This window comes from Benincasa hispida, unplaced genomic scaffold, assembly GCF_009727055.1.
Source record: "Benincasa hispida cultivar B227 unplaced genomic scaffold, ASM972705v1 Contig123, whole genome shotgun sequence".
Classification (NCBI taxonomy): Eukaryota; Viridiplantae; Streptophyta; class Magnoliopsida; order Cucurbitales; family Cucurbitaceae; genus Benincasa; species Benincasa hispida.
Window position 1 is genome coordinate 700,578 of NW_024063779.1, and position 14,717 is coordinate 715,294.

The following is a 14,717-nucleotide window of genomic DNA, read 5'->3' on the forward strand; positions in this document are numbered from 1 at the left end:
TTAATTAATTAATCAAATAATTTTATTTAATTAATTAGCAAACCTAATAAATAACTATGTATATTAAATCTATTTAATGTATATAGTTAATTAATTAAATAAGCATCATGTGTTTATTTGCCTCCACCTCTCAAAATTAACTAATTCCTTATGAATCTGATTCCTAAGAAAATTCTTTATTTGAATTCTATCCAAATATTTCTCTCTTAATTGTAGATCAAATCTATAATTAACCATATCATATTAATCTCATTAACATGTTATTCCATCAATTGATTTAAACATTTCTTGTCATTCCTCTTGTATTTCCTTTAGTGAGCTATTGAAGGACCTTATAGACCTACAGATTAGAAGCTCTAATCATATGAGATTAATTGATTAAACTCCTTTAATCCAATTAATCAATATTCATTAACTACCAAACACTCCGTTAAAGACCGATAGTTGTACTTTTCGCACTGTAGATTTATTTCTATGTCCATGGATACAACCAATCAACAGAGTAATGACCCTTCACAAATGCTCATAACTATAGTTGGGTCAAAATACTATTTTACCCATACAGTTACATCTAACTCCTTAAATACCACTGATTTCTCTAATGAACAAACAGTTTATAGTCCAACTATAAACTAACACCTCCCGGGCCAGAGAGGTTAAGGCCTCATTGTTCAAGACCCGAAACCAGCTATTAAGGGAGCAATTTATCTACTTACTTCTGCTTCGGGTTAGGAATAAATTTCGTCTTGTGTAATTAAGTTCCCAACTCCCCAATTAGACAAATCCCAAAATGGTAAGCTTATTGAGTCGACTATCATGGTCACTCTCACCCATACAGATCAAAAGACTGTCGTCATAAACAGGAATTCACAACTCAACTTAGGATTAAGGTCAAGTCTCCTATGGTCATCCTAGTGAAATGTAAGTCTCTTCTAGTGACGGTATTATATAGAGAGTCTATTCATTTCATGGTCTGGTCTTATATAAACTATTTATGTAGAATACCCTCGCTCGCATGTCACCATACGAACGATCAGGATCAGATCATTTGTAGCACTTTACAACAATTGTAACATCTACGAAATGGGTCGTACTCGTAGTGTCACCAAGATAAGGTACCCAGCTTTATCCATCAAATACAAAACATTTAGGTTATTACTTAAACATGATCCACCTATATGTCTCCACATTCATATTTAAGATTCATGAATAACATTGGATTTTAGTTTATTGGATTGAATTAATGCAGTCTTATCGCAAATAAAATACCTATGATTTTATTAGATAAATAATTTATGTTAACATAACTACAAACCATGAGATACACTATATTTAGGACATCAAGTCCAACATGGACAAGAATATTTTATTACGTTCATAGATGACTACTCAAGATATGGGTACCTATGTTTAATTCATGAGAAGTCTCAATCTTTGGACGTTTTCAAGTCTTTCAAATTTGAAATTGAACTTCAACTTTGAAAGAAAGTTAAGGTTATCAAATTTAATCATAGTGGTGATAAGCCTACGTCCACGGGAAGATTCTTTTCTTTCTCACTTGAAGATTGCTTACAACAGTTATAGTTTATAGAAAAATAGAAAGTATAATAAATTCTCTCTATCTCTTTTTTTCTTATCAGTGGTATTTATAACACATACCATCTGACCGTTACAAGATAGAGTTTTTTATGTAAACTAAACTAGCTGAAATGGTATTTGAGTCACTGTTTTACAAATTCTCCACCTTGACTCTAATGCCTGCAATCTTATGATCTTCCCGATTCTGACCATTCTATTTACCCTGTGTCTAGAAGTTCAAAACCAACTTGTTCTAGACATTTGATCAATTTAAGTTTTGATATTGGTTTTGTCAACATGTCTGTTGCGTTCTCTGATGTGTGAACTTTCAATATTTCTGTTTCCCCTATATCAACTTTGTTTCTGATGAAATGATACTTTATATCAATATGTTTTGTTCTAGTGTGGTGTTTTGGATTTCGGGATAAATGTATAGCACTTTGGTTGTCACAGTAAAGTCTTACCACTGTTTGACTTAATCCAAAGTCTTCCAACAATCCCTTAATTTACAATGCCTCTTTAATTGCTTCAGTTAATACCATATACTCAACTTCTGTTGTAGATAAAGCCACTATAGGTTGTAATGTGGCTTTTCAGCTAATTAGATTAGGACCATAAAGGAATAGATAACCAGTTAGAGACCTTCTTTTGTCTAAATCACCAACGTAGTCAGCATCCACATATCCAAATAGCTCTAAGTTTGGTTCAGTTGATTTTTGGTAGACTAATCTTGAGTTTTTATACCAAACTAAGTATCTTAAGATCCATTTAGTGGCCTCCCAGTGTCTTTTACACGGGTTAGACATATACCTACTAACAAAACTAGCTGAGTATTAGAGGTCAAGTCTGGTAGAAGTCATTAAATACATTAGGCTTCCGACTGCTTGACTATAGGGTATAATAGACATCTGCTTTTGATGTTCTAGGTCAGAATTTTTAGGAAAGTTGGCTAAGGATAATTTGAAGTGCTGAGCAATAGGCAAGCTTACAGGTTTAGCATAACTTAGGTTGAACCTTTTTAGGATCTTCTCACAATAGTTAAATTGGTTGTTGCTTAGGATAGAATCCTTCTTGTTCCTTAGGATCTCAATCCCTAGAACTTTGCTTGCTTCTCCCAAGTCCTTCATGTCAAACTCTCTTTTTAGGAGGTTTTTAACATGAGTTAAGTCTTCCTTGGACCTACCTACCAGTAACATGTCATTCACATATATAAGTAAGTAAACTTTGTCCTTGTAGGAACTTGTATTTACGTAAACACATATGTCATAGGAACTTCTTTTGAATCCAATGCTAGATATATAGTCATTAAACCTTCTATACCAGCGCCTAGGTGATTGTTTCAGCCCATAGGTTGACTTGTTGAGTAAGCAGTAGAGATTCTCTTTCCTTCTAACTTCAAATCACTTAGGTTGCATCATGTAGATTGTCTCTTCTAGATGTCCATGAAGGAAGACAATTTTCACATCCAATTTATACAATTCTAAGTTATTTTGAGCAACCGAGGATAAAAGAATCCTTATAGAAATTTGTTTGACAACTAGAGAGAAAATCTCTTAGTGTCTATTCCTTCCCTTTTTTGTAAACCTCTTTGCAAACAACCTTGCCTTATACCTAGGTTTCTGATCAGATGATGCATCTTCTTTGAGTTTGAAAACCCATTTGGAAGCTATTGGTTTATAACCATTAGGCAGAGGAGTTAAAGACCAAGTATCATTCACATTTAGTGAATCCATTTCCTCATTCATGGCTTCTATCCAATTCTTTGTATTAGAACAACTTGTTGCTTCTTCAAAAGTTGTTGGTTCTTAGTCAGTAGAAGCCACAACAGAATTTAGAACTAAATTCATATAGTTTATTTCAGTATACCTTGCTGGATGGGTAATGGTTCTCCTTTGTTTATCCCTAACTAAGGCATACTGACTCAAGTCTGATTGTTGATTAACAGTCTCCTCTTGTTCCCTTTATTCTTACTCAACTTCTTCTATGTCACTAGGTAAGTTAGGTTATGTTGGTTGCTTAGTAGTTAACTCCACCGCCATTCCTGTGATAGATGTCTCAACTTCATCCTCAAGCCTTTTCTTATTTTGCATAAATATCTCCTCTTCTCTAAAGGTGATGTCTCTACTAATTATGAACTTCCTTTCTACTGGATGCCACATTTTAAATCCTTTCTCCCTCTGTAAAGCCTACAAACATACACTTAGCAGCTCTGGCCTTCAACTTTCCCTTATTTTGGTGAACAAACCCTAACACCCAAAAACCTTAAGGTTGTCTAAATTAGAAGGATGATTAGTCCACTTCTCCTCAGGAGTAAACATCTCTAGAGATGTGTGAGGGCACCTATTCAAGGTGTAGCAGCTTTTGCCCAAAAAATTTCACTTAGGATAGCATCAGAAAGCAAACATCTTACACTTTCCATTATAGTTTTGTTTAACCTCTCAGCAACCCAATTCTGTTGAGGTGTGTACCTCACAGTCCTATGCCTAGTTATACCATTCTCACTACAGTATTTGTCAAAGTCCTCATTACAGAATTCATGCCCATTGTCCGTTCTAAAGTAAATTTTAACCTTTTAGATGTTTGTGTTTCTATCATAGCTTTCCATTCTTTAAACTTCCCAAATACTTAGTCCTTAGTTTTAAGGAAGTATATCCAACTTTTCCAAGAAAAAATAATCTATTAAGGTTAGAAAATACCTACTTAGGCTTGGTGGGAGATGATCCCTATAGGTCAGAATGAACATAGTCCAGTATTCCTTTGGTAATATGCTGAGATTTTGTGAAGCTCTGTGTGGTAGCATTTCCTAAAATACAATGTTCACAGAAGGAAAGATATGATGGAAAAATAGGCATGCGTAGCGAAATTGAGGATTAATTTTACTCTAATTGCATAAATTAAACATATAACCCTAAATTAGTTAATTAGGGTTTTTTTAGAAACATTACCTTTAAAGCTCCCGAAACTCGTCTATCTCCGCTCGAACACGAACCGGACAACCACTAGAGCTAACCTACTATCCTCTGGACTCAGAACTGGGTTGTGGGACCCGATGGATGAAGAACCCGAGAGAGAGAAAGAGATGGAAATAGTAGAGTGAAATTTGGATTGGATTTGGATTTTTCCAGCCCAACTTTTAAAAACTAATTTTTGCAAAATGTCCAAAAAAAATGACAAGCCCATATTTATAGAAAATGGTCATGCAAAATTGCATGAAATAACCTCATAAAAACCCAACACCTAGAATCCACTATCTAAATGGACTTAATGTCTCCACTATAAGCCAACACCTAGCCCACTATTTTGTTAATGAAATTATCCAACAAAAGTTTGGATTTTCTCACTAACTTTAGTCAAAGGGCAAAATAGTCATTTGGTCAAAGTCAAACTTTGACCGAAAAGTCAACATTTTGACTTTTTAAGATTTTTTTCCGTGTTGACTAATTTTGACCTCCCGAGCATGAATCCGCATTCATTTTCTCGAAATTCAAATCACATTTTAATATACGGTCAGTCAAAGTTTAATTTTTCAAAGTCAAAAGTCAACTCTTTGACTTTTTACATCTTTGACCATTTTCATTATTTCCGAGCTTCCGAATATGAACGTATTCATATTCTTGAATTTAAACCACATTTAAATATTAAAGTTGTGTCTCTAAACTATAAAACCAACCACTATATCACATATACTTGTCGGTGTCTCTCTCTTCACCTAATTCGAACAATTCGAATTATTCTATCATACTATTCTAAGTTTATTCTATATGAGCTAGTAGGGGAACCTAATAGACCTATAGATCATGGGCTCCAACGATCCGAGATTAGCTGGCTAAACTCTTTAGATGGAGGTAATCAACATTTGTTAACTCACGGGTCATTCCACTATAGTCCCGTAGTTACACTCCCCTCACTATAGATATAATTGTGTCCATATGATATAACCGTGAAAGTAAACTAATCCTTCACAGGTTGTTTGTAATCTCGGTTGGGTCATAAAAATCGTTTTTCCCTCGAGACTACATCTTATTCCTTAAGTTCCACTAATTCTTTAATGAACAATTGGTTTAAGGTCCAACCTATAAACTGAACCCCTCTCGGGCCAATGAGAGGGTGGGGCCCCTTGTTCAAGATCTGGATTCAGTACTAAAGGGAACAACCTATCTATTATCCCTATAACGGGTAGGAGTGAATTCTGTCTTGCACTCTATGTTCCCAGCTATCCACCTGATCTTACCCTTGAAATGGGAGACTGGGGCAGCAATAATGAGCTACCCTTACCTACGTAGATCTAAGGATAATTCCGAGTGAATAGGAGTTCATAGTTAGCTCAGGATTAAGATTAAGTTACCTAGGTCATCAATTAACGAAATAGTCAGTTTTATACATTAAACGGTATTTAGAATGTAAAAAGTGACTATTTCATGGTTCAATCTTATGTAAACTCTTTACATAGGATGCCTCCATTTTCATGTCTCCACATGAACAGTTTAGGATCACATCGTTTGTAATAACTACAAAATGGGTCGCATCTATAGTGTCCTCAGAATAAGGCGCTCAACCTTATTCATATACTATTGACCATTTTGGCTATATATATTTGAACTTGATCCACATTTATGTCACTACATAAAGTTCAAACTTAAACTTAATAGCCTCAGAACCTTAGTTTATTGGATTCATGAATATAGAATTTATATTTACTAAAGATTTTCAATAACAACTTTATTGAAAAAGAATATGATATTACAAATTACGAGTTTTAGGACATAAAATCCAACAAGATACTCACTGATCCCTTTGGGTAGTATATCCTATTTAGACAGTGCTTGCATCCCTTTTACACTGATATGGGATAGTCTTTTGTGCCACAAGTCTGCCTCTGTCAAGTTTGCTATTGAAACAATGTAGGCACTAGTCATCATCTCTACTCCTCTTATTATATAGAGATCATTAACTTTTTCGCCAACCAAAACTATCTTAGAATCCTTAATCATTTCTAGGATTCCAACCTTTCCTCTGCACTCACACCTAATGAAGTTAAGCATACCTAGAGATTTCAAATTTCACTTGAGTAAAGGTACATGTCTCACATTTCTAAGAAGCTTGATTGATCCAACCTTTAGCTTTAAGGATACTGAACCAACTCTTTTGATTTTGCAGGCTTCATTATTTCCCATGTACACAGATTCTCCATCCACATCCTTGTAGGTATTAAACCAAGGTTTAAAGGGTATCATATGATAGATACAGCTAGAGTCAAATACCCAGTCATGCTTCCCAAGAGGACTTATTTGGTTGGTTTTAGTTCTAGTAGAGACTAAAGCATCAGAATAGAAATAGGACTCTTCAACCATTGAGGCTTCTGGATGTTATTCTTCCTGATCCTTCTCTTTTTCCTGACTTTTTCGCTTTAAACTGTAGCAATCCCTCATTAAATGTCCTTTCTTTTTACAATAATTACATCTCAGTTTGGTTTTTGGTTTATGCTCTTCACCAGACTGATTCTTAGTCATTTTAGAATGATTTTGCTTGTTCTTGCCCTTGACAAATAGCCTTCTGCACTAGGTTGTTCCTTTTTTACTGTATGAAGCTCCAATTCCCTAGTTCTCAATGCTGAAATAATGGCATTAGTGGTGGCTGACTCTCTGCCATATTTCAAGGCATTCTTTACCTCTTATAGACTTCAGGTAAAGAGTTCAACAAAACAAAGACTTCATTCTCATCGCCAATCTTTTGTCAAGGCTCTTGAACTCAGAAACTATCTTTTTAAACTCATCCAGATTGTCTGATAGTGTTTTAGTAGAATCTATCTTAAATGTGAAGAACTTTTCCTTTAAAAACATCTTGTCAGTCAGATCCTTAGTTGCATAAAGACCTTCTAACTTGACCCACATTTTTTAAGTCGTGTCTTGATCGATCACCTGTCTCAAAATGCTATCACTGAGATTAAGAACTAAAGTCCCATAGGTTGTAAATTCCATATATTCCATTTCTTGAGATGTTAACGTAGGTGGCAGAGTCGATGGGTCTAAAAGGGCTCTATAGGCTTTCTGTTGTCCAAGAATAGTCTTCATTTTGGCCTTCCACATACCAAAATCACCCTTTCCATCAAACTTTTCTATATCAAATCTAGCAACAACCATCACTGACCTAGAAAGAATGCCAAGAATGGTTTTCTTGAGTATCTTGATGCTTCAAGAATGCTGGTCTTGATGAACTTCAAATGCTCTGATACCAATTTTGTTGGGTTATATTTTCTTGTGTAGGCCAAATTAATCAAGATCAATCCTCAGTTGGTGAAGAAATGGCTGAGGAAAGCTCTGTTTCTTTGGGCAAAGCTTTCTCTGTTTTTCTCTCTTAATTGATAAGCATTGTTAATTCCTCGATGTGTATGTATCGTTACTCGATAAGTTTCTGCTTGTTACTCGATGGGTTTTTTTCTTCTTTCCTCGATGATTTTTTGTTCTTTCCTCGATGGAACTCGACGAGTATTAATCTTTACTCGATCCTACTCGATGAGTATTAATCTTTACTCGATGCAACTCGATGAGAGAAATTCTTTACTCGTTACAACTCGATACTTTGAAAATGTTGTGATTTGATTATAAGATCGTGTTTTCGTTGATTTACAGAGAAACATATGAAGATTGAAGAAGAAGGTAAAGAGAAGGAGGAACACACAGAGTTACGTGGTTCGGCCAATAAACCTATGTCCACAGGAAAATTATTTTCTTTCTCACTTGAAGATTGCTTACAGTAGTTGTAATTTACAAAAAAAAATAGAAAGTATGATTAATTCTCTTTTTTTTTTTTCTAATAAATGGTATTTATAATACATACCATCTGACCATTACAGGATAAAATTTGTTATGTGAACTAGCTGAAATAGTATTTGAGTCACTGTTTTACTGCATAATTAACCCCAAAATGGGACAGAGCAAGAACTGAAGCTTGAGAGTTGAGGGTGAGAGCGGTTGATATTTTTCTCTTGATATGGGAAAATATTTTTATTTAAGAAAATATTTGGGTGTTGCCGTAGAAAAATTTACATCTTTTCTTTGTGTCTAAAAGAAAGGAAAGGATGGATTAGGTAATTATTACTCTTTTTTATTATTGTTTTTTCCCTACTAAACTCCAAAATCAATGAACTTAGTAAGAGATAAAGTAATGAGGGTGAAAAATTATCATAATTTTCCAATAATGTGTGTTTTTTAAGATTTTTACTACATATTTTTTCCTTACCTTCATTTTGGGTGGGATCTTGTCAAAGAAAATCATTCTTTTAAATTGATCGAAATTGATTGAACTATACATATAGGAAGGAAAGTCACAACTTCAAGAACTAAAAAGGTTCTTCTACCTTAATCAAATTTTTAGAAAACAATTATCATAATTTTTCAATAATGTGTGTTTTTTAAGATTTTTACTACATTTTTTCCCTCTCCCTTATTTTGGGTCGGGTCTTGTCAAAGAAAATCGTTCTTTTAAATTGATCGAAATTGGTTGTAGTACATATATAGGAATGAAAGTCACAACTTTAAGAACTAAAAAGGTTGTCCTACCTCAATAAAATTTTTAGAAAAAAGCTATCCTAATTTTCCAATAATGTGTATTTTTTAAGATTTTTACTACATTTTTTTCCTCTCTTATTTTGGATGGGGTCTTGTTAATTGGATGAAGTATATATAGGACGGAAAGTCACAACTTTAAGAAGTAAAAAGTTTGTTCCACCTTAATCAAATTTTTAGACAAATGGAAAACTTAGGAGTGAGATAAATGGCACTACTATAGCCAAGAATGAATAATATAGAAACAAACACCTAATAGTTAGAAAATTTTATTTAAAAGGACTAAATGGTTTATAAATGTCATGTTCAATTATTTATCGACATCATATTTTAATCATTAGGCATACTGAAAATTAGAGTTGGCTCACGTTTATAATTTTTTTTGAAAAAATTATGTGATAAAAATGTGAAATCTAAGCTTTACCTAATAGTTACCCTTCTATGACATTTTGCCCATCTATAAAAACCTCCCTAGAATAGAAAACTAGAAATCATTATTATTACTCTTACAATGGGCGATCCCAGCGTGAGCCTGAGCCACCCCCTCAAACAAATTGCCATCGACTACAATCCCAAAGCCTGCACCTACTGCGCCACCTCCAACTCAATCACCCTCACCTACGACCACCAGGGCGGCGCGCGATGGCGCTCTACCACCCGGTTCCTGTACGGGACATTCTCGGCCATGATCCGGTGCCCCGGGGGGAACACCTCCGGCCTCAACTTCAACCTGTACCTGTCGTCGTTGGAAGGAGAGAAAGGGCAAGACGAAATCGACTTCGAATTCCTGGGAAAGGACCGGAGCGTGGTTCAGACCAATTTCTACACCGGCGGGGTCGGGAACAGAGAGCAAATCCACGAGCTTGGGTTCGATTGCGGAGATGGGTTCCACAAGTATTCGGTGAAATGGGAGGCGGATTTGATCGAGTGGGCGGTGGACGGGGCGGTGGTGCGGCGGGCGGTGGAGGATATTCCGAGGAAGGCGATGTACTTATATGCGTCGATGTGGGATGCAAGTGATATAGATGAAGGGAGATGGGCGGGGAAGTATGTGGGTTGTGATCAGCCTTATGTTTGTGTTTATAAGGATATTCAGGTTCCTCGTCAGTCTTAGATCACCTGTCCCTACACTGCACCACAGGTTTATGGAGAAAACATCGAATCCTCAAATCAAAATATTACCCCCTTTATCATTATGCTAATACTCATACCAATACTATTATATTTTTATATCAATAAATGATGTTGTCGGTTTTTATATCTATAATCACTTTTCTCATGATTCATGTCTTTCTCTGTCTTTTCATCCAAATATTTCCTACTAGAAGTGTTTATTATTATAATCTTAAATAGCTTAGCTTTAGTGTGTATATTATTTAAGTCTGGGTTATAATATTCTATATTTAGAATACATATGATTAAGGAAGAAAAAAAAGGGAATGAATGGAAAATAGAGTTGACAAGATCTGAAATAGTATTTATTATACTTAATCGTTAAGTATAAATAGTTGTAAATATGTCTATGATATTTGTAATCCCAAAAATGGATTGAGCTATAATAACTCACTTCACAAGTTGGTGCCCCAAACACCCATACTTTCCAAGATAATTGCTACGAATAGCACTTTTAGAGCTAATAATATTAAATGTGTAGCAACATTTTTAAAGAATTGCAAATATAGCAAAATCTATAGTGATAGACTACATCATTGATAGGAATCTATAAGTCGATAGAATCTATCACTAATAAACTCTAAGAGCTTGGTCTAAACTTTATTATATTTATAATTTTTTATTAGTTTTTATCAGGAAACTTTATAATTTTTTTTATGAAAATTGTATTGAAAATTATTTTGAAATTTTTATTTGCTTTGTAACAAAATTAAGAAGAAGAAGAAAAAAAAAAAAAGCAATAGCGTTGTAAATTTGAGAAGCAAAACGATGCAACACGACAACATGAATACCAAGAAATTATAATATAATATGACAATAAAATTATCAAAATAACAAAATAGCCCAAATAAATTAAATTTGTAGAAATTCAAAATTCACTAAAAATTCTCCGATTCCTCTTTCAATTTTCTCACCATTGCACTTTTTTCTCCAAGACCTACCAAATGCCACTATTATAGGTAAATTGACAAGTAGGAGGTAAAATGACTTGGCACTAATAATGTGTATTCATAACACACATGGACAACATGTAGAATGACACATTGAGTGAATGGAAGAATGACACATAATCTTTTAAGACACTAATCATAGGTATCTATGTTACACATATTATAATATTTATAATACTCCCTTTTAGATGCCAATTATATATATGAAATATGTCTCGTTAAACCCGACTAGGAAAATGGAAAACAAAATCCTATTGAAGGGGAAAAAGTACATATTTCATATAATTTATACTCCTAAAAGAATACAATATGTTTGCTCCCCCTCATAGAAATATCACTTGAGATCTCTAAGTCGCTGCATTCGAATGTTGTGTATCAATTTTTCAAATGTTACGATTGGTATTGATTTTGTAGATAAGTCTACAAGGTTATCATTCAAACAAATTTGTTATACATTGATGTCATCATTTTCTTCAAGATCATGAATCTAGAAAAGGTTGGGTGAAATATGTTTTGTTTTATTTTCTTTAATATATCCTCATTTGATTTGGGTTATACATGTTGTGTTGTTTTCGTATGATATAGTTGGAAGATTTTTACTAGAAGATAAGTTATATGTTCCACAAATGTGCTGAGTGATTACAATACACATTCTTGACGAGCCTCGTGAATTGCAAGAATTTCAGCATGATTTGAGAAAGTAGTCGTTATGGTTCGTTTCACTTATTGCCATGATATAGTAGTTCCTTCACATATGAACATGTAATCTATTTGAGATCCAACTTTGTGTGGATCAGATAAATATCAAGAATCTACTTAACCAACAAAACCAAAATTTGTTTTATTTGAATAAAACAAACTCATATCAATCGTTCCTCGAAGATAATCTTGTATATGCTTAATTTCATTCCAATGTCTTTTTGTTGGAGAAGAACTATATCTAGCTAATAAATTTACTGAAAATGTAATATCTGGTCTTGTATTATTAGCAAGATACATAAGTCCACCAGTTGCACCAAGATATGGTACTTTAGGACCAAGAGATCAAAATATATCTTTCTTTACATCTGTGAACGATCTTTCATTGGATCTTTAATGAATGTGTTTTGTCTATATAGAACATTTTCAAAATTTTTCTTGTAAAGTTAACTATTGAACAAATATCTCATCTGCTAAATGCTCAATTTGCAAGCCAAGACAAAATTTTATTTTTCTGACATCTTTCATTTCAAATACTAAAATATTCTATTGCCTTTGAAGCTCTTCAGAAGTTCCAATTATATTTAAGTCATCAACATATACATTTTTAATAATAAATTCTAACTGTGATTTCTTTATAAAAACACATGAACATATTGGATTATTTTAATATCCTTCTTTCAACAAATATCCACTTAGGCAATTGTATCATATTTGTCTTGATTGTTTCAATCCATATAGTGATTTCTGTAATTTTATTGATACAATTCTTGAGAACTTGATTTATATGTTTCAGATATTTTAAATCCTTCTGGGATTTTCATATAAATATCATTATCAAGAAATCCATATAAATATTTCGTGACAACATCCATAAGATGCATGTCAAGACTTTAATATACAATCAGATCAATTAAATATCTTAGTTCAATTGCATCCACCATTAAAGAATACGTCACCTCATAATCAATACTAGGTCTTTGTGAAAAACCTTATGCAACTAGTCTTACTTTATATCTACTCTCATTATTTTCATTTCCTTTTCTCATAAATACTCATTTGTGTCCAAAAGGTTTGACACCTTATGGGGTTCGGACTACTGGTAAAACCTGACGTTTTGAAAGTGAGTTTAATTATTTTGCCTCGATTACCTCTTGCACCGAAGCCAATCTTTTTTATGTCAATATTCTTCAACTGATTTTGGTTCAGGATCTTCATTTTCAGATATAATATCAAGAGCAACATTATACACAAAAATGTTGTCAATAATAATATTAGTTTGATTCTGTCTTTTCTCTGTAATGATGTAGTTTCTTGAAATTTCATTATTATCTTTAGGTATTTCACTTTCTTCACTAGTCATGTCAATGATTTTTTTCATAGGTATTTATATCCTCAACTAAGTATTTTTTACTATTGACTATTTTTCTTTTTCAAGGATTTTTATCTTGAGATCCCATTGGTCTACCACGCTTCTAATGTGTTCCAGACTCATTAGTGACAACTTGCTATGTTGGGATATCAATTTTTTATGGAGCAATTTTAGCTGGTATATATGACTTAGTTACTTTCTTAGTATTTATAAATGCATCTAGTAATTGATTTGCTATATTTTGTAAATGAATTATTTTTTGAACTTCAAGTTCATATTGATTTGTATGGAGATCTAAATGAGACAATAACGATGCATTCTATGTAATTTCTTTTTCCAACTTCTTAATTCCTCCCCTCAACGTTGGAAAATTTGTCTTATTAAAATGACGATCAACAAATTGTGCAGTAAATACATCACCCGTCAAGGGTTCAAGATATTTAATAATTGATGAAGAATCATCCAATATATATTCATAACCTTCTTTGAGGATCCATCTTAGTACTTTGTGGTGGAGCAATTGAAACATATATTGCACGTCCAAAAATTCTCATATGGGAAATATTTGGCTCATGGTCAAATATTAATTGTAATGGCGAGTACTTATGATAAGCTACTGGCCTAATATGTACAAGTGAAACAACATGCAAAATAGTATGACCCAATGCAGATGTAGGAAGCTTAGCTCTCATAAGCAATAGTCTAGCAATTAATTGCAAACTTTTTATAAATGATTTTGTTAAACCATTTTGTGTATGAACATAAGCTACAAGATGCTCAACACTTATCCTACTTGACATACAATAATTATCAAAAGCTTGGGATATAAATTCACCAGTATTATCAAGACGAATGGTCTTAATTATATAATCAGGAAATTATGCTCTTAACTTAATTAGTTGAGTAAGTAATCTAGCAAATGCAAAGCTTCAACTTGATAATAAACACACGTGTAATCATCTACTGGATGCATCTATTGATACCATAAAATATCTAAATGATCCACTTAGTGAGTTAATAAGTCCACGTATATCACCATGAATTCATTCTAAAAATCTAGGTGATTCAGTTTCTACTTTAGTTGGTGATGGTCTAATTATTAATTTCCCTTAAGAGCAAACATCACATGATAATTCACTAGATTGAAGAATCTTCTAGCTCTTCAATGAGTTTCCATTTTAATTCTCAATAATTTTCTCATCATTATAGACCCTAGATGACCCAATATGTCATGTTAATAGTAAATATATCTGGATTTTCATCAACTTCCGGTTCATTATTGCATATGTTTCAATTACTTGTATATGAGTATGATGTAATAAAAAAGATAAAGCAAACAACTTTTTCAGTATACATTTTTCATGTGAGACAATGGATATT

The 14,717-nt window shown here is 33.3% G+C and overlaps 1 protein-coding gene across 1 annotated transcript; it reads left to right on the plus strand.

Moving 5' to 3' along the window:
- The first annotated feature begins 9,654 nt into the window (after positions 1–9,654).
- Positions 9,655–10,257, plus strand: LOC120068864 (beta-glucanase-like). Its single transcript, XM_039020509.1, has one exon. It carries the CDS (start codon positions 9,655–9,657, stop codon positions 10,255–10,257), a length of 603 nt encoding a protein of 200 aa, XP_038876437.1.
- The last annotated feature ends 4,460 nt before the right edge of the window (positions 10,258–14,717 follow it).

Excerpts from the sequence above, each read along its gene's own strand:
- LOC120068864 (XM_039020509.1), top strand. The coding sequence starts at position 9,655 with ATGGGCGATCCCAGCGTGAGCCTGAGCCACCCCCTCAAACAAATTGCC.